The sequence below is a fragment of the Macaca fascicularis genome, chromosome 2, assembly GCF_037993035.2.
Source record: "Macaca fascicularis isolate 582-1 chromosome 2, T2T-MFA8v1.1".
Classification (NCBI taxonomy): domain Eukaryota; kingdom Metazoa; phylum Chordata; class Mammalia; order Primates; family Cercopithecidae; genus Macaca; species Macaca fascicularis.
Genome location: NC_088376.1, coordinates 5,407,016 through 5,428,402, shown reverse-complemented (window position 1 = coordinate 5,428,402; position 21,387 = coordinate 5,407,016). Strand labels below are relative to the sequence as shown.

Below are 21,387 nucleotides of genomic sequence, written 5' to 3'. Positions count from 1 at the left end.
CCTACAACACTACCCTGTGAGTAAAGAAGATGAAAAGGGCTGTCTTTCTTTCTCTTTGTAGGATTCAAATCCAATTAGTTCTTGACTAGTTATTTTAACTTGGGCTAGAAAAAGAAAGAAACCTCCAGATTTTATTTTAATCAATAAATTCAGCCTTTTTTCCGGACTAAAATTTTTCTTCTCAGTTGTATTGAAAAGTAAGCAAAGTGAACAGGATTAAGTTTGCAACTTCCCTGTAGTTGAAATGCTAATCCTCGGTGAAATGTCTATGAAACAGAAGCCAAACCAGGTAATCTTCATATCAATTAGGATTAGTTGTAGTTGCATGTAAGAGGAAAACCAAAATAGCATTTACTTAAACTCTCAGATTTATTCTTCTAGTATAAAAGAAGGTAAAGTGGGTAGCAGTGCTGACATGAATACTCCAAAAAAGTAATTAGGAACTCAGGCTTTTTCTGTCTCTCTGCATAAGGTCACTTCATGGTCCAATACAACTACCAGGGCTCTGCCTTCGTGTTTGTGTGTCACACAACAGAAATGAAGAAGCAGGAGGAAAGAGGATGTTCCTCTCAGCTGCGTCAACTCCCTTTTCTGTAAATACTGATACAGACAGGACAGGGACATACTGGGTAGAAGAGGGCAGTTCCCCGGCAAAGGCCCCACCCTCAAGCCTAGATACCCGGAGCCCTAAATCAGAACAGGTATTTCTGTTTTCATGCCCGAACAGTTGCCTTTTGGCCTGCCACACCCGCTATCCTGCCCCTATATAAACTCCAAACCTCAAGCTTCAGAGTAGACCAGCAGATCAGCACACCAGCAGACCAGTGATGGCAGAACAACGTGGCAGAGAAAGAGAGAAGAGGAGGAACGTCTCGAGGCCGAGGGGAGTTCAGCTGGGGGCAGTTGGAGAAGAGTCCAGCTGCTGGGTGTCCTGACTCCAGGGGAAGATCACCGTCCCACTCCATCCCGGCTGCCGGGTCCCAATCCATCTCACTGAGAGCCACCTCCACCACTCAATAAAACCTTGCAGTCATCCTTTGAGCCTGTGTGTGATCCGATTCTTCTGGGACACTGGGCAAGAGCTCAGGACACAGAAGGCTGTCACACTGGCCATTTGCCCTTATGATAAGGCAGAGGGTCCATTGAGCTGATTAACACTCAAGCCGTCTGCAGATGGCAAAGCTGAAAGAGCTTTGTAACACTGGGGTTGCAGCACCCAGTCCTAGACATTACAGCAGGGCCGAGAGCCCAAAGCACTTATCCTGGCCTCTGCACCTGCCCATCTGCAAGCTCCCCCTAGGTGTTTGAGCTGTGGGATGACACAAACAGGTGAGTCGCACCCCTGGTGCACGTCTTGTGAGAGGAAATCAGGGAACTCTTCTATTTCAATACCACAAAATTATTCTATGGACAAAATGCTTCCATTTTCATCTTATTGCTTAAAACACAGTCTCACAATCACACATAGCGTTAGGCATCCAGGTTGTGGAGTCAGTCTCTGCACGCTCAAGCATTGTGACTTCATTTTTCTTAACTGTAAAATACAGCTGTCAAGAGAACCTTCCTCAAAGGATTGGTGCAGGTTAAGAGAATGCAGGACAATTGTTAAGGATTGTCCCTAGTATATAGTGACCATTCTGTAGGACTTAGCTGTTATTACTCTCTACAACAGCTTTCCTTATTATTTATAAAAAAAAGACTTCAACCAAAATAGATTTATTTTAAAGACTTCAACCAAAATAGATTTATTATTCTATTCTAAGCAGAATAAGATTATATGTCCTTCTGTATGTCTAATAACATAGAGCCACACCATTGCTCTAAGGATATAACCAGGATTGTCCATGAAGGTTAGTGAGTCACCTCTCTAATAGGTGCACAGATATTTGTAGACATGGCTTTTATTTGCCTTGTAGTCAATGCCCAGGTCCCATGTAGCTAAACTGAGTCTGGACATGTGGCCTCACAAATAAATGCTACCAATGGTGACAACTGGTCAACATGCTTTGAACAGGGACAGTGTAGGAAAGCTTCCAGGTTACTGGTGGTAGAGGCTGGTTTTTCACTTGCTTTATAAAACGGGTCTCAGGCATTGGAGTCAACTTGATAACTGCTGAATAAATAGAGGCCTGTATTTCAGGCACTTTATTTAATTTGACCTTCCTGAGGAAAACAGACCGGCAGGGTTAAGATATAAACAATATTATATTATAACTCTCTGTCCCTCTGGTGAATTTTCTATTTCATAAAGTGATTTCAAGTTCTTCACATCCTCTGAAGAATCCAGTAAGGTCAGCAGAACAGGAGAAAGGATTGTTTTCCGTATTTTGCACACAAGGAAACAGACTCAGTTCCTATAGGAAGTCATATGAATTTCAACCACAGAGCCAAGACTAGAATTCAGGCCTTCTGACTACAAGCTGGTTTCTATTCAGCTCCACTAGAAAGCAAATCAGCAGGGAGGCTGCTGAATAGCTTCTGAGTTATCAGAAAGCTGAATTTGCTAGCAGCTTCTGGAACAGCAGTGACGACAGCAGGTGAGGCAGGGCAGCTGTTTTTATAAGGTTATAATTTTGTGTTAGGAGCTTCCATAGATCATCCTTCATTTACTCTTGAGGAGTCACTGAGATGTACCTTTCATTTATATCTGAGTTCTTGCAGGGATGCAGTATCAGAGTAGTGAGAACTGCCACCTGTGATTAGCAAAATGACTCCCTGGTGAGAACAATAATAAAGGGGGATAGAAAATGAAAGAGAGGCAAGCTTGTTCATTTTTTCATTCCTCTCTGACTGCATACACCTGCAGTTCTGAGTTAGGTATTATGAACAGAAATGTGAATAATATCCAGGCTTGATACTGAGGAGTTTACAGTCTACTGGAGGAAAGAGAAAAGCATCAATAGTAAACATTATCTTAGAAAGTTCTGAAAGAAACACAATGAGAAAAAAGAAGGGGGAAATGCTGCTTCATTTTTGGAGTGGTTTGAACTAGGCCTTGAAATCTAGGAGCATTTACCACTGAAACAGGAGGCGTAAGGGCATAACGGACATGGAGACAAGATGCCACCTGTCATGCTCAGGGAATTTTAAGTAGTTAAATGTGGCTAGAACATATGGTATAGGGACTGGGGCTGGTTGGTTCAGACAGGGAGGTGGAGACAGGAGATGAAACCTGCAAGGTATAATGGGTACCTGATATCCACGTCAAAATGAAGGTCTGACAAATTTACACTTCGATTTACAGGTGCTAGAGAAGGGTTTAATCAGAGGAGTGACACGATCAGATCAGTGTTAGAAACTTCTGGTGGTCAGGTGGAGGTTGAAATGGGAAACGTGGTGTGGGGTGGGCAGAAAAGGTAACTTAGCAAGAAAATGAACACTTTGCTCGTAGTGGGGCTTCTTTTTCTTTTTTTATATTTCCTTTCCCTTAAACTTGCTTCTATTCTTTCATGTATTTTTCCAGTAGTTTTCAGGCACTCCGGAGATATTAGTACTATTTCCAACCAGCCCAGGAGTTACCGCAAATGGCCAACCTGTATATTCATGAGACACCACGTTAGTTCCATGACACAGTCATTAAAAGTGATCCGAGGAGTCCTGGGGCACGCTGCAAAGTCCCTCAGGCACACGTGGGGAGGCTGCCGTGCTGCAGCCATGCCATGGAGCCACAGCATGTTCAGGCATGTCTTTGCCTTCAGGTCCATCACAGGCCAGTTTGCCTCAGATAACCTCACTGTGCTTTATGTACGAAATTCCAGGCTCTGGCTCTAAGCCTCCAAGTGTTAGTTAGCTGGATTAGACAGATACTGAGAATCAGTAGCCCAAGGATTCTTGACATTTCTTATAACAATAAGCCACAGGGAACGGCATCACTATTCAAAGTTTAACATTAAGAAGCTGAGCTTGGGGCAGCCCTAGGAAGAGTAAAGATTAGTTATCTGCTAAAAAAAAATAAAGGACGGAGGCTGTTCTAGCCAGCCTAGAAGGCACTGGTTCCAATGGCTCTATGGTGCTAAAGGAATCAATGTTCAGGCAGAGAAAAAAGGTCACTCGGTTTCTCTCTCTCTCTCTTTTTTCAATAGTCCAAGCCAGAGAGAAATGGGCAGTGGTGATCCATTTCATATGAGGCAATGTCTTTTACATCTTTTGAAATAAATATTATGCTACAATTTCTTATTAATAGGTTTGCAATTCTTTTTTACTTATAAATGAAATAGTTGTTCCCCCTATATCCTTAAATCTACTTTGTCAAAAATTTATTTCCACCACATTCTTCCAAGTTTCTACCCAATGATCACATTTCGACTTGGGTAGAAATAATAATAGCTAACACTTACATAGCATTTTCCAGGCATTATTATAAGTATTTATTATTTATTAAGTTGCTTAATCCTCATATTAACCTAAAGAGGTAGGTCTTCATAGGAGGTGAGGGGAAAACAGGAGAACAGAGAGGTTAAGTAATCTGCCAACATCACACTTCTACACATGGCAAGGCTGGAATATAAAACCAGGCAGTCAGTCCTGCTTACCTCTTAGGGCACATCCCAGTCAAGAGTTTGTCCATGGCAAGTATAATAATTTGGTTGAAAATAAAAGTATCTCAAGGGCAATGTGTTCGCTTTTCATGGTCAAGCTCTTCTTCTTTTTTTGATAATTTAACAGAAAGAACTGGAAGCCATTTTCTAATGGATTGGAGAACCTGCCAATTCAATACTACGATGCATTATATGTGAACTTGTGGTAACAGGCCTGCGTCCCTCTCCTAGATGCTGCATTTGACAAATGATTTCACAGCCAGTGGTGATTTTAATGAATCCTATCTCACCTGTTTCTCATTCAAGCTTTTTTGCAAAAGATATCTGAGTGAGTACGTATTCAAATGTAATTCATTTTAAAACGGCTGCCTCATATGTCACCATGTCATTACAAAATGTGAAAAGCTCTCTTTTCACTTTAAATAGTTATAGGAGAAAACAGTAGCATTACACAATATCTGTGTGATCACACAATGCAGAGCTTACCTGACAGTCGGGTAGGGCAAGCATCTATGTCTTAAGGTCCAAGCTTTCACACCCTCTAATTCTAGGACTCTGGATTCTGAGTCATTATTTTCTTTTGGGCCAGAAAATTGGAATCATGGGATACAAAATATGTGAAATTACAAGGTGAAGAGGGTCTTTTCACTTCCTCTCTCTCTACCCTGGAGTCCTGTACAGGTTGCTTTCTTGCCTAGTGACCCACATATCAGGCCTGAAATACATGCCTTCACTTGTGATTGATGTATTAGGCTATGGATAGCTGACGGAAGACATGAAGAAGGGAGCCTATTTGGGCACTGAAATCCTAGTTTCTTTTCTAGACTCCCTTAGAACTTGGAGGACACTGTCCTGGGCCACACCATCAACCTGCCAAAAATCAAGCTTTTGTAAATTATTCAAAAGGAAAAATAAATTGCTAGGTAACACTCGGAGTGTCTGATTTACAAATGTTACATAAAAACCAAGTCTTGCCACTTTTGCAAACCATAAATTGGGATATAAAATCAAGTATGACAGTACTCCCTCTGGCCTGCTGTCACTCCCAACCCCACTCCCATCCACACACCTGCACTGGTCTCTCAGCCAACCTTCTCTCAGCTTTTCTCCTTCTGTCCCAATCTGAAGTATACATGCCTTTGGCCATTTTTCCTCATCTGCCTTCTATCTGATATACCTTTCTATCAACCTTCCCTAATTATAAAATTGTATACATATTTTTTCCACATAATTATTTGAAAATGTTTTCCTTTAACAAAATAGTAATTAAATTGGAATGATAAGTCATACAAATGGCTACATATGCAGGATGTAAAGGGTGGGAAAAAATAGGGGCAATTCACAGTGAAAACACTCAATTGAGTGCTTTTAAATCTCATGGTTTGCCAAATCTCTAATCAGCCATGTGATATGCACAAGGTGTCCTAATCATGGCATTTTATTGGGATGGTGCTTTTATTAATCATACTATTTTATCTTGTCTGTCTCCTTTGCTAAAGTTTAGAAAAATCAAATACTTTCCCAACCTCTCTTGCAAATAAAGGTAGCCCTTGACCCAGTTCTTTAAAAAATATTTTTTTGTTTTTAATTGACACATACTAATTGTACGTATTTATGAGAGAAAGTGCAACGTATCAATATATTTATACATTGTGTAATAATCAAATCAGGGAATTTATCATTTCTTTGTGATGAGAACATTCAAAATCCTCTTTTGTAGCCATTTAAAAATATACACATTTTAAAAAATACTTACAATACACATTTTAAATATAACTACAATATTGTTAACCATAATTGCCCTATTGTACAATACAACAGAAGAGCTTCTTCCTCCTATCCACCTGTATGACCTAGTTCTAATCAAGAAAATGTAAAGAGAAATCTGATAGAAGATTCTCAGGGAGCTATTTGTCTCCCTGTTAAGAGAAGAGTACTGGAGGAAAAGGCTTTTTGTTCAGTAGGCTCCAGATGTTCCAGTAGGTAACCTCAAGGAGCATGGCACCAGGGAGTGACTGCCCTCAGCATACCTTCTGGCGCCAGGAGCAGAAGTGAGTTTGCCCACATTCTGCATTCATGATAAACAGTTTGCTGTTTGATCATACAGCCTCCAGTGGAATGAGTTGGTCCCGACCCTCAGGCGTTCGGCTCCCAACACCACTGCTTCCTATTTCTGAAGAGGATTGTACGAAGACATGATGGTGGGAGCTGTAGCAGCCACCTGGAAGCAAGGAGAAGAAGGTCAAGGGACCCTGACAGAAGCACTTGATATCCTCCAGGTGCTGAAGTATTCATTCAACAACTAGCTATTGGATGCTTATTACATTCCACGCACTGCACTAGTGCTAGGAATTCACATGTAAAAACAATGCCCCTGTTTTCAGGGAGCTTACATTTTGATAGGGAGCAAGCAATAAATATATAAATATATATCAGGTAGAGTTTAGAGCTATGGTTAAAATAATGAAGCAGGGCAAGACAGCTGAAGAGTGATGGGGTGATATTTTATATAGGTTTATAAAGGAATATCTAACTGATAAAATCACATTTGAGAGACATAAAGAAAATGAGAGAGTAAATCATGCAGATATTGGAGAGGGAGGCAGAGTGCTCCAGGAAGAGGATACGGCATATGCAAAGGCCCTGAAGGAAGGCATGGCTCAGCATATTCAAGAAGTAGCAAGAAGACTAGAGTGGCAAGAACTGAGTGAACAACAGGGAAAATGAAGGGAATGAGATTAGAGAGTTCACCAAGGTTCAGATCTTCCAGAGGCCTGGAAGCTATAGTAATGACTTTAGATTTTATTTTGAAAGACATAAGAAATTACTGGAAGATTTTGAGCAGTGGAGCAACATGCTATACTTTTTTTTTTTTTTTTTGAGACAGGGTTAGGCTCCTGTTGCCCAGGCTGGAGTGGAATGGCACAGTCTCGGCTCACTGCAACCTCTGCCTCCTGGGTTCAAGCGATTGTCCTGCCTCAGCTTCCCAAGTAGCTGGGATTACAGACACATGCCACCACGCCTGGCTAATTTTTTGTATTTAGTAGAGACAGGGTTTCACCATGTTGGTCAGGCTGGTATTGAACTCCTGATCTCAGGTGATCTACCCACTTCAGCCTTCCAAAGTGCTGGGATTACAGGTGTGAGCCACAGTGCCCAGCCCATGCTATAAAATTTTAACAGAACCTTTCTGGCTGCTGGATATAGAAAATGTTAAGTGAGAACAAGGAAGAAAACAGACAAATAGGCTAGAAAAACGTTACGAAAAGAAGAGTTTCTGGACACAAGTGGAAGTGATGGAGGTAGGCAGAAAGGTTGGATTCTAGATATATTTTAAAGGTTAAACCAACAAGTTTTTTGGAGGGATTTGATGCAAGGTATCAAGCCAGCAAGGGCCTATCTTCAGACTTCTTAATATATGAGAAAAATAAACGTCTGCTGTTTAAGCCACTATTAATGTGGTCTTCTCTTACTTGCAGCTGAAAGTATTCCGAATACAACTGGAAGCAAAGTATTATTTCTTTAAAGTGCTCTCTTTTTTTCCCACAGTCTTATGAGTTCAAACTAAATCACCAGAGTCTTGGATCATTATAAACTCTTGCACAAGGGGTTATCTACATAATTTACTTAATTATTAAATTCCATTTAAAATACATTAGAATAAACAAATATTGAGGCCCAGAGAGCTTAAAAAAAAAAAAAAAAAAACCCAAACAGAAAAACAAGGTTGATTTGCTTACTTGGATTTTGCCAGAGAATTGCATGGGAGAAAATAAGAGAAACCTGGTCCATAAAAAGAAGATAATTTAAAGCACTTCTTTTAGGTGAAAACAATCAGTGTGAACTAATTTCATTGTTTCTGGTGAAAAGTATGGCAAGTCAGTTGCAAGACTGAGAAAGTCTGGCATATACTAAATGATTTGAAAAAAGAGACCCCTTTTGAAAGCTCTGGATAATAGCAGTGCTGTCTAGTAAAAATATAATGCTAGCCACACATATATTTTAAAATATTTTAGTAAGCATATTAAAACAATTTTTTAAACAGGTGAAATTAGCATTTGCTATTTAAACCAATATATTCAAATATTGTTTCACGTGAGCCCCTAGCCACATTTTAACTGTTCAGTAATCACATGTGGCTAATGGCTATCACATTGAACTGTCCATCTTTAGAAGACCAAACACAAAAAAAACTCAAAGGAAAACTGTGGGGATAAAACATGAAGTACTTTTAAGAACTTAATAATTTTACCTCTGTTTCAACCTAAACACAGACCATTGAAATTTAGAGTAAGACTTGAGAAAGAATCCAGGACTTGGCAATGGAAGAGAACATGGGCATAATAATACTCATTGAGATTGATGTAAGGATTAAATGAGATGAGATGTATGTTTTAATAAAAGAATGCTGTATGAATATGCCTTTATGAAATAGCATTACTTCTTTATTAGAGTATCAGTCTGTGGTTAAATAAACACTTCAGATATTTCCAGGCAATTCTTTCCCCCAAATATCATTATGCTCTTTGCTTTCAAAATCATTATACATTAGGAAACACTGATAAGAAACATACTTAAATACCCAGGAATAATCAGTTTGGAAAAAGCTGGGGGCATTCTCTCCTAACATTCAAGAAATATCTTTCGAATAATCAGTTTGGAAAAAGCTGGGGGCATTCTCTCCTAACATTCAAGAAATATCTTTCTTTGCACACACGGAAAATCTACCAGAGAGTTTTTGACTATGGCTACAAATGTGTGGGAAAGGGAAATGCTGATGACTTTTCAAGGCTTTTCTGATTACAAATCTGATTTAAGGACACTGTATTCTGAAAGGTACAAGTACATATAAATAAATAAACATTTTTTTTTCTCAGTAATGTCTGAGATTTCTGTATTTCTCTGTAATTACATTTAGCAGGGGAAAAGCCACCTCATCCACGCCTGTGCAGAGCAGCTCCCAGCAATCTGTCAGCTTTTCACAGCATAGTAACCCACGGATCGCTGTCTTAGCTCTTCAATAAATACTGTAGGCTGTGTGTGTGTGCTTACAGAACTTCACAGGTTTCCATGGATACATGAATTTTAGTGCTAAAGCACATTTACTATCACTTTTCTTGTCACCAAGAATCCTGTAAATACCTGTGCTTTAAGATTTTGTGCAGAAATTTAGCATTTTGTAGAGGACAAGTCAGAATTACCTTTTCCCAAATGCATTGTATGATTTTCCTGTAGGGCAAAATCCCCGAAATCATTGATATTTGTAGCCTGTTTTTGGTCATGCACTTTTATTTATTAGACTAATAAAAGACAATAAAGGTTTAAGTACATTGTCAGTACCACTTTTAAATGACAGAAGTGTATATTATTTAAATGTTACAATTAATAAATAAGATAACTTGCTCTGAATTTAAAATGCAAAGAGAGAAATAGGAAATGCAGAAATAGGAATATGTTTATATTTAGCCACTTCTTCCTAAATATGGTGAAATTTAAAAATAATTTTCAAGTGTATTTTTGTGTTATACCCATAGCTTAAATTTAATCTTTCTTATACATACTAAGCTTTTTGTATATTTAAAAGACCTTTTCACAAATCTATGAATATGGCAGGCTATGTTATTCTTTTTCCTGTTTCGTATATGTATAAGCTGAGGCTCAGAGGTTTAACAAACATGCCTCTTGTCATACAGCTAGCAAATGGTAGAACCAGGCTTAGAACCCAAGACTCATGACTGACTGCGTTTCCATTGTCTTTTTTCTGAGAAGAATGCAAGCAACTTCTTATATAGAAGACATAGCCATGTTCTTCCTTCCTTGCCACATGCTGATAGATTTCTGTGTCTCTGGTGTAGCCTCCATTACATTACTCTTTTCTTCATTCGTCCCTTGACTGCTCCACAGTCTTTGCTGAGCCTAATTTACCAAGCTTAGTCATTTCAAATGAATATAATCATCAGGAAGCAGCAGTTGCAGAGACATTACCTAGCTTGGATGTGCACTATGTGAAAAATCTGTAAGCAAACAGATTTTCAGTTCCAATGATATTGACCAAAAATATACAAAGCAGATTGAATTAGAGGGTTAAGTAATTTGTACAGAAAAAAATCCAGTCTGAGCAGACAGGTGGCCTGGACATTCCAGTCAAGAAAAAAACTTTTACTTTAACAGCATAGATTTTGGGGGCTCAGGCTGGAACTACTGGAATGATTGTCTCAACTCTTACATACTAGCTCACAAAAAACGTAGCCAACCATCTCTGCATTATCTTGGCAAATATTTCAGTTATTTGTGCAGCTCTTTCATTTTTGTGGTTTTGAAAACCTATTTAAAAAGGCTTTTCTTTTGCTGTCTGATAAAAGAGGGAGTCTGGGTAGAGGAAGAGCTCTTGCCTAAGAGGCCTGACTGCAGTTCTATCCCAGGAGACCTGGAGTACGGCGCTCCACATCTCAGTACTCACAGCAACTGCCAGGACCTGAGCAGTCACAAGTTTGCCGTGAGGATCAAATGAGACAACAGAATCAAAGTGCTTTGCTAATTGTAAAATATGCACAAAACATACAGGGCTGTTAGAGGCCTCTGTCTAATACCACACAATGCCAACCGGTTCTAGTTTCCATGTGTTAAAAGGCAAATTGTGATTGTTGTCACCTTATAGGGCTTTTTCTGGAATATGAACTTTATTCACTTAACAACAAACAAGACTAAGTCATCTCCACTGTGCTTATTTCAATATGTTTCAACTCTTTAGGCAGCAATAGAGAATGCCATCCACACAGGGCTTCATTTGTAATGGCCAAAATAATAGGAACTGTTTATTCAATTGCAATTTAACATCTGCTCCAATCACAGCCCCTGAGGTCCCAGATGACAACTCTAGATTCAGACAAACTTTGCCTATTACTGCCCAAGGCAAAGTCCTCATTCTTTCTAAATGGAAATTTTAATTCTCTGCTGTTCATCCATAGAGTACCACCGATTGATCAACTCTCTCTCCAATCCATAGAAATGGAGAACTCAAGACTCTCCTGAACTACAACGCTTTCTACAGTTCTCCTATAAATTCCACTCAGGCATTGAATTGAATTTGTTCTTAACCAAACGCGTATTATCTATACCTGGCAGGAATCTAGAAGTAAAATTACAAGATTTATTTCATTTTAATTCTATTATGAAGCATTTAATCACAAATACCCTTAAAATGAAAAGGTAATTTATCATTTTACCTTGACTGAGCAACTCTCCTCACTTCACATTCATGAATCCATAACGCAGAGAGAGGAGACTGGCTGATTAAGTGTTTGATTAGAGAAAACAGATTAACCCAGCAAACATAATCAATTTAGCTCATAAGCAGGATGGCTTTACAAATGCTCACAATAACTCTCCTGTATAAAATCATGAACCACTTCCTACAGTAATGACTCAATTGAAATAGTTGAGAAACATAAAGCAAATGCATGTTTATGGCTTTCTCTTTGAGACATTAAAAGGGTATTTAAAGGCATATTTGATAGCTTACAACTCTGAATATATATTAAGGAACATGTAAGAAAAATAATGCATAAAAAAGCTACAACCTCTCAAGTGTTCTAGTTTCCACTCTGTCAATAATTACATGTTTTCAATGTCCTTCTGTGTACTCTTTCCAAAGGTGCCAATCCAGACCCAAAGTTTCAGATCACTCAGATTCGCCTTTAACCTTCATAACACAACCAGTAGCTTTATGAAAAAAGTTGCATATTTAGGTAGTTGCTATCCCATTATGACAAAACACATAAAATTAGCGAGATATTTTAGCCTTCAAATAAGTGGGAAAAAATCCTTTTAGCTGCGATTCCATTTACATCAGAATAAAAATCTAAGTTATGACTAGGTTGAAGCAACGTCCTGTTCTGTGCTCCATAAAGTTCACTTAGTCTTCAACGCTTCCTTACTTAGCTGGTTAGTATTCCTGGCCTCTCTTTTTTTAGCAGTGAGAAACAGGATACTCTCCCTGCCCCAGCTTTATTTTTAAACTCATAGCCATATCCTGCAATCTCTGTTGGCTATCTGGCGTGTGTGTGTGTGTGTGGTTGGAGGTCTCTGCTGGCTATCTGGCGTGTGTGTGTGTGCGCGCGTGTGTGTGTGGTTGGAGGTCTCTGCTGGCTATCTGGCGCGCGCGTATTTGTGTGTGTGTGTGTATGTGTGTGGGGAGGTCTCTGCTGGCTATCTGGCGTGTGTGTGTGTGTGTGTGTGTGTGTGGTATGTGGTGTGTGCAAGCAGTGAGGTTGTTTTAGGGCCAGTCCGTCCTCTGCCACTTTGCTGACTCAAAGACCGAGAGGCTTTCTTGGGGTGCAGGTACCAGGATCCCCTGGGCCTTAAGGGAATTTGTGTTGAGCTAGAAGCGTGGGTGTATTCATGATGGGCGTATCCGAACATTCCTAGGCTCAACAAAACCGATTATCTTTATAACCGTAGCGCCTAGCACAGCGCCTGGTGCCGTGAAAGTTGGCTGCGGGAACATCCAAGAGGAGCGTGCGGGGCCGGGGGCGGCATAATTGGTCACGCGCCGCTGGCGCTGCGCTTTGACCGTCGGCGCTGGAGCGTGTGCGCTGCGTGCGCGCGCGCAGGCGGCTGCGTCGGGGAGCACGAGGAGGGAGGCCCCCGGCGGTCGGGCGGGCGAAGCGGGGCTCGGGGCCAAGTGAGGTCTAGCCGGAGCGACTGTGCCCCGCCTCCTGGGCGGAGCGGGCGGCTCCCGGATGGTTAGAGCCTCGTGCCGGCTCGGCAGCGCCCGGACGCCGGGCCCAGCGCGTCGGCGCCTTGGCGTGCGGGCGTTTCGGAGCCGCGGAGGGGCCGCCGGGACCGTTTCAGCGTGGCGGCGCTGGTGCTGGCGTTGGCCCTGGAGGACGGCCCTGAGTGGTGGCCGGCGCCTGCCAGCCGGGTTTCTCCCGGGTACAGATGGAGTCGTCCGCGGCCATTAGCGGCAAGGTCTGCAGCTGCGAGGCCACGGGAGACGCCAGCACACACGCAGCTGCCTCCCGGTGCGAGAAGACCCCGGCTTAAGAGTGAGGTGTGCTGGGCGAAGTGGGGAGGACCTCGAGGCGCCCCGGCAACCAACCGTGTTCTAACCAACTGGCAAGTGGGAAAAGTTGACCTGATTAGAGAGTAACGGATCTTATCCAACCTCCTGTATTTCACAGACTGGGGAACTGAGTCCGCGGGGCGAGAGACTTGCTTCCCTAGGTTACACAGCTATTAAGTGGCAGAGCTGGGACTAGAAACCCAATCTGTTTAAGGCTTTTAAAACCCACTGTCCTCACTGAAGTGAATACGAATAATAATACAAGTAATTATTATTGTATTAGATTTTGGAAACTTGGATGGTGAGATTCCTTTGGCATTCGGGACTATTCATATGACTCGTGCTGGAAAAAGTCACTCATGTTTTCTCTGGGCTTGGGTTCCTCATTCCTTCCTTCAGTGAACATTTGCTCCGCAGTTATTTGTGCGAGGCACTCTAAGCAGAGACTGAAGGTATAGAGCAAGCTTGTCCAACCCGTGGCCCACCAGCCGTGTGCGGCCCAGGACAGCTTTGAATGCGGCCCCACACAGATTCGTAAATGTTCTTAAAACATTATGAGATTTTTTTTCGCCTTTTTTTTTTTTTCTCATCAGCTATGGTTAGTGTTAGTGTATTTTATGTGTGGCCCAAGGCAGTTCTTCCCGTGTGGCTCAGGGAAGCCAAAAGATTGGGTGCATGGTATAGAGAAAAACAAGAAGCATCCCTCCATAGCGTATGGCCCACAAGAGACAATTCCCCAGACACCAGTAGCTGAGGCAGGTATAGGAGGGGGATGGGCCATTAGATACGATGCCTGTGGAAACTAAAGAAGGCGGATGGGAGGAAGACAATCCGACCTGGGGAGTGGAGGAGGGAGCGGGAGGAGGTGGTATCCGACCTGGATTTTTAAAGATTGAGTCATTTGTGGCACTTGGAAATGGGCGTTCCGGGTAGAAGGTTCAGTATTAACAAAAAGAAAACAAAACTCTGAGTGTGAAGAATAATGGATAGTTTGGTTTGCCTAAAATGTAGGGATTAATAAGGATGCCAGGATTCTAGGACGGAGGACCAAGATGGGGAGTCAGTGGTGGGAAGCCTTGGAAGATTCCAAGCAGAGCATGACAGTGCTGTGGCAGCGGATAGTTAATTTGGCCAAGGAGTGGACCCTCATTTGTAGCGTGAGAGTGTAGGACCAAGGATCTTTGCAGTCCTGAGAGTCTATGAAATAGCCGATCTGGGAATACAGGGCTTCATGGAAACATCTGAGTGTAAGAGGATTATGGATGGAAAGTGCAGCTGGAATGGGAAAAGGCCCAAACCGAATGAGAAGCCTTGGACTAGGGGTAGCCTGTGATCATCTGCTATTGTGTTTCAGACTTCCAGTAACATTCTTGGGAGTACTTGTTAAAAAAGTGCTCTTCGTGTTCCTGTAACTTAGGTCGCCTCTTAGGCATGAGCAGACGTTCATTAGCCTGTCCCTGTCGGCAGGGAACGTTTATTTCTTCTGACGCATCCCCAGGGGCCAACATAGAGCTATAAAGACAGCAGCCTGCTTTGCCAGTTGGCCAGTTGAAATGGGAGATTTCTTACACAAAGATTACAGACTTAACCTTCATGCCACTCTTTATTATAAACTACTCATAAACATAATATATATTGTGGTGATCATTTTACAAACTATTCATCAACTATATATAAACAATTCTTTGCAGATGGACTCTTCAAATGAAACATTTTTACCTTAAAGATTGTAGTAGAGGATTTTATAAATGTGTCTTTAATTGGTTCTGTGTTTTCTCATACTTATGGAGCACTACATTACACAATTTGCCGGAATGAAATTGGTAGATGTGGTCCATGTAAATCAACTTACCCAATCAGACAGATTATAGATATTTGCCTAAAATCTGAGCCTGGGCACCTTGGAGATATTCTAACCTCACCTGGAAACTCCCCAACAGGAAAGGTGCAGGGATTCTGGAGCAAGGTTCCACTTCACATTACCTTCTGGTTCTGCATGTGAATGCTTAAAAACTTCCTGTGGTGTTCTATGAAATATGTATTTCTGTGCTTTTGCAGCTGCTCCATCTAATAGTACTTGAGAAGGGGAAAAAAATGAAATGTTCCCTAGTAGAAATTCCTTTGGTTAATGATGTTAATCAATGGGATAAAAAGGAGCATGAACTCTGGAATAAAAAGGGACACCTGAAATTGAATTCCAGTTGTGTTGCTTACTGCCTGTGCAACTTTAGGTCTGGCACTTAACTCATCTGAGTCTCAGTTTCCTCATCTGTAAAATGATCACCACAATAATCAGCTCACAGTTGTTGACAGTCTAACAGAACAACCTGTCGCCACTAGAATCCCACATGTTGGCCTTTTATAGCCACACCCGCGTCCCTCCCACTGCCTCCTCCACTACCTTAACTCATAGCAACCACTGTATGTTCACTATCTTTTTAAATAATTGTATCATTTCAAGAACATTATAAAAACGGAATCATATAGTATGTGACCTCTTGGCATTGTGTTTTTTAATTTTTTCCACTGAGTATAATTCTCTAGAGGTATATTCAGGTTGTTGCATATGTCAATAGTTTTTTCCTTTATTCCTAAGTAGTATTCCATGGTAGGCCTGCATACAGTTTTTTTTTTAACCACCGTTTGAAGGATATTTAATGGGGTATGATGAATAAAGCTGCTATAAACTTTTGTGTGCAGGTTTTTGGGTGGATATGTCTTCATTGTCTTTATTCTCAGGGATAAATGCCTAGAAGTACAATTGATGGATTATATAGCAGTTACAAGCTAAACTTTTAAAGAAGTTGCCAGACTGCTTCCAGAGTAGCTACACCATTTTACATTCCCACCAGCAGTGAATGAAGGATCTGGTTAATGACAATGATGACTCTGCATCATTGTTAACATTTGGTGTTGTCACTGTTTTTTATTTTAGCTATTCTGATAGATGTGTAATGATATCTTATTTTGTTTTTTAATTGACAATGATGTATATTTATGGGGTACGATGTGATCTTTTAATCTATCCATAAATTATAGAAATAAACTGATGTATTCATTTTTTGTTATAACAGATTTATAACAGAATGCCCAAAACTAAGCAATTTATAAAGAAAATTAATGTATTTCTTACAGTTATGGAGGCTGGAAAATCCAAGGTCAAGGGACCACTTCTTGTGAGAGCCTTCTTGTTGGTGGAGACTCTATGGAGTCCCAAGGTGGTATAGAGTATCACATGACAAGGGGGCTGAGTGTGCTACCTTGCTAGCTTAGGTCTCTCTTCCTGTAATAAAGCCACTAGTTCCCTTCCCATGATAACCCTTTAATCCATGAATTCCTTAATCCCGTAATCCATGAATAGATGAATCCATTCATGAGGACAGAGCTCTCCTGATCCAATCACCTCTTCAAGGCTCGCCCCACTTCTCAATACTACCACATTAGGCATTCAGTTTCAACATGCATTTTGGAGGAGACAAACATTCAAACCATAGCAGATCTACATCATCTCACCAATTTATTATTTTTTGTGGTGGTAAGAATGTTAAAAATCTGTTTTAACAGTCTTGAGGTATGCAATACATTATTATGTGTGGTAAACATGCAATGCAATAAATCACTAAAACTTACTTCTTCAGTCTACCTGAAACTTTTTACCCTTTGGTCCACTTCTTCCCTTTCCTCATTTCTCTCTCTTCCCTCTAGCCTCCGGTAATGACCTCTGTACTCTGTTTCTATGAGGTCAGCGTTTTCAGATTTCACATGTAAGTGAGATCATACTGTATTTCTCTTATGTTTCTGACTTATTTCACTTAGGACAGTGTTCCTCAGTTCCATCCATGTTGTTACTAATGATAGAATTTCCTTTTTTTAAAAGACTGTATAGTTATTTCATTGTGTATATGTACCACATTTTTAATCCGTTTATCCATTAATAGACACTTAGGTTGTCTCTGTATCTTGACTATTATGAACAGTGCTAAAATGAACATGGGGGTGCAGCTATCCCTTCAACATATTATCTCTTCAACATAGCTATCTCTTCAGTTCATTTGGATATATACCCAGAAGGAGGATTTCTGGATCATATGGTAATTCTACTTTTAGTTTTTTAGGAAACTTCCGTACTGTTGTTTCAAAATGGCTAAACTAATTTACATTCTCACCAGTGATGTACAAGGGTTTCCTTTTCTCTGCATCCTCACCAACACTTGTTATCATTCATCATTTTGGTAATAGCCATTCTAACAAGCATGAGGTGATATCACATTGTGGCTTTAATTTGCATTTCCCTGATGATTAGAGATGTTGAGCATTTTTTTTCATCTATATTTTGGCTATTTGTGTCTCTTCATTTGTAAAATGTCTATTCAGATACTTTGCCCAGTTTTTAATTGACTCTTTTTCTTGCTATTGAGTTATATGAATTCCTTATATATTTTTCATATTAGCCCCTTATCAAATGTGCAGTTTGCAAATGTTTTCTCCAAATTCATGTGCAAGGAGAATCCTAATGTCATCAACAAACAGAGAAATACACTTCTTCCATTCCTATAAGAATGCCTTTTATTTCTTCCTTTTGCCTAATTGCTCTAGCTAGGACTTCCAGACTATGTTGAATAGCTGTGAGAGTGGGAATTATTGTTGTCTTTCTAATCTTACAGGAAAAACTTTCAAACTTTTTACCATTGAGCATGATGGTGTCTGTGGGCTTGTCATATATGGCCTTTGTTGTGTTAAGGTACATGCTTTCTATGCCTATTTTTTGAGAGTTTTGTAGCATGAATGGGTGTTGAATTTTGTCAGATGTTTTTTTCTGCATCTATTGAGATACTTGTGTGGTTTTTGTCCTTCATTTTGTTAATATGGTATATTTATTTGTGTATTTATTTATTTGTTTATTTTTGAGACAGAGTCTCACTCTGTCACCCAGACTGGAGTGCAGTGGTGTGATCTTGGCTCACTGCAACCTCCACCCTCACCGAGCTCAAGCTATCCTCTCACGTCAGTCTCTCAAGTAGTTAGGACCACAGGCACATGCCACCATGTTAGCTTTTGGTATTTTTACAGAGATGGGGTTTAGCCATGTTGCCTAGGCTGGTCTGGAACTCCTGGGCCCAAGATATCCATCTGCCTCAGCCTCCCAGAGTGCTGGGATCACAAGTGTGAGCCACAGTGCCTGGCCCATATTTATTGATTTATATATGTTCAACCATCCTTGCATCCCAGGGATAAGTCTCACTTGATTATGGTGAGTGATCTTTTAAATTTACTGTTGAATGCAGTTTGCTAGTATTTTGTTAAAGATCTTTGCATTTATGTTCATAAGGGATACTGGCCTGTAGTTTTCTTGTGGTGTTCTTGTCTGACTTTGGTGTCAGGGTAATACTGGCCTCATAAAATAAGCTCTGAGGTAGTCCCTCCTTTATAATTTTTTGGAAGAGCTTAAGAAGGATTGGTATTTCTTCTTGAATGTTTAATGGGATTCACCTGTGAAGCCATCAGGTCCTGGGCTTTCCTTTGGTGGGAGATTGTTTACTACAATTCAATCTCTTTATTTATTATTGGTCTACTCAGATTTTTTGTTTCTTCCTAATTCAGTCTTGGGTTGCATGTTTCTAGGAATTCATCCATTTCTTCTGTATTATCCAATTTGTTGGTGTATAGCTGTTCATTGTAGTCTTTCATGATTGTAAAGGTAAACTGAGGCTGGAGCCAAACCGGGAACGAAGACACAAGGCAAATGGCAGTGAGAATAGCCTTTATTAGGACCCACGGGCGAGGTTCCTCGGTCCAAAGGTGTGGGCCGAGGAAGTCGCGCTGAGGGAGGAGGGTAGGGGCTTTTTATAGCCTGAGAGGTAGGGAAGCTGGTTGTACAAACAGAGCCTGGGGGGTCTTGAAACTACTAGGGCAGGAGTTGAGTAAGGGTCATGAGGAAGGGGTCTTTGGAAACTGTTAACCGAAACTGCTGTTTACGAACTTGTGGAATGCAGGTGAGCTACAGGTCATGGGGGAGTGTGGTTGCCCAGCCGGAACTCTGACGCATGTAAGTCTGCGGGTATGTACAAGGGTGATGGGAAGTCTTTAACAAAAGGCCTACTACACTGGGTAATGCCGCCATGTTGGGTCTCGATTCCTGCCTAACATTCTGACCTCTTTCTAATAAGAAAATGGGGCGACGTTCATCTGGCTGCTTCCTGCTGGTATGGGTCGTCGTGGGGTTCTTCAGAGGTCGGAACTCGGGTATAGGGGTGGAGCAGCATCTGATTGAAAGTGACCTGGGAGGCTTCTTTCATGCGGTCCTGGATGAAGCAGAGGACACAGGGAGCTATGAGTAGCAAGAAGCCAATGATTAGTAAGGGGCTTAGAAAGGGTAGGACTTAACCAGCCACAGATGACTGCCACTACCTAAGTGAGGGCCTTGATCTGAGGTTTTTCTGGTGGAGTCTTTCCCGAATCTTTTCTAGAGTGAGGAGATTGGTTTCTACTAGTCCTGACTCATTGATGTAGTGTTCGGCCAGGAAGGGGAAAGGAGGGGGTTAGGTTAGAGGAGTTAAAAGGGCTAGGTAAGGGTACCGCAACCAGTAGGGGCTTATTCAAGGCTGCACACAAGAAACAATGAGAGATGTTGTGTACCTCGGCCATGTGTACCACTTGCGTCCCTTCCCTGACTAAGGTTTAGCCAGGAAAAAGGGTTGCTGCTGTCCTGGGGCTTGCTGCCTGGGCTAGAGCTGAGATGGCTTCCTCCTGTTGTCTGATGTCCGAGGCCAGGCTGACGAGGCTGCTTGCAACCTTGATGTAGGCCTTAAAGATCCTGAGTCGGGCCACGGGATAAGACTCACTGTGCCCACCAGTCCTAGGAAGGACAAGATCTCTTCCGCATCCTGAGGAGGCTGGAGAGTTTCAATGAGGCTTATTCTGTCTGCTGTGAGGCTTTTGTAGTGGGTGTGAGGAGTATGCCTAGGTAGGTGACAGAAGGGCTGCAAGGTTGAGCCTTAGCCGGGGTAACCTGATAACCATGGTCGCCTAGAAAATTTAAAAGTGTAGCAGTGTCTGCAAGGGAGCACTCTTAGGAAGGACTACGTAGTAATAAGTCATCAACATACTGCAATAGTGTACTGTGCGTCAGGAGACAGAGGACAGCATCCTGTGCCAGTGCGTGTCTGAAAAAATGGGGGCTATCATGGAACCTTTGAGGCAAAACAGTCCAAGTCAGCTGGGAAGAAATATGAGTGTCTGGATCTTCCAATGTAAAAGCAAACAGAAAGTGGGAGTCTGGGTGTAGAGGGATGGTAAAGAAAGCATCATTCCGGTCAAGGACAGTGAAATGGGTGGTATCAGGGGGAACGCGCGAGAGGGGTATATATGGATTAGGAACAACTGGAAAGGTAGGGACTACTGCCTCATTGATGAGGCGTAGGTCCTGCATGAGGCGATAGGCACCAGAGCTTTTCCGTACAGGGAGTGGGGGGTCAGCCTGGCGGGGTTTGTCAGGTGAGAGAAGGGGGAAGAGGAACGCGAGGTGTGGGGAGGGGTTGGGTCGGAAGTGGACTGAGGCCCTTAGCTTGGAGAGGAGATCTCGTCCTAACAAGGGGACTGAGCACGAAGGAATGATAAGAAATGAGTGTGAGAAGAGGGAGCCATCCAAGCGGCAAGACAGAGGAGGAGTCTGGCGGTAGGTGGAGGGAGTGCCATCAATTCCCATGACCGTGACAGTGGAGGGGTGGCTGGGGCCACTAAAGGAAGGCAAAACAGAGTAGGTAGCCTCTGTGTCCATGAGGAAAG

General features: G+C 41.6%; 1 protein-coding gene across 1 annotated transcript in view; it reads left to right on the top strand.

Moving 5' to 3' along the window:
• Positions 1–13,134: 13,134 nt before the first annotated feature.
• PLAAT1 (phospholipase A and acyltransferase 1) overlaps positions 13,135–21,387 on the top strand; it is a 36,562-nt gene continuing 28,309 nt past the window's right edge. Inside the window, 2 exon segments of the mRNA XM_005545384.5 lie at positions 13,135–13,484; positions 13,487–13,590. Of these exon segments, the coding sequence (XP_005545441.3) occupies positions 13,280–13,484; positions 13,487–13,590 (309 nt within the window). The 5' untranslated portion in view covers positions 13,135–13,279.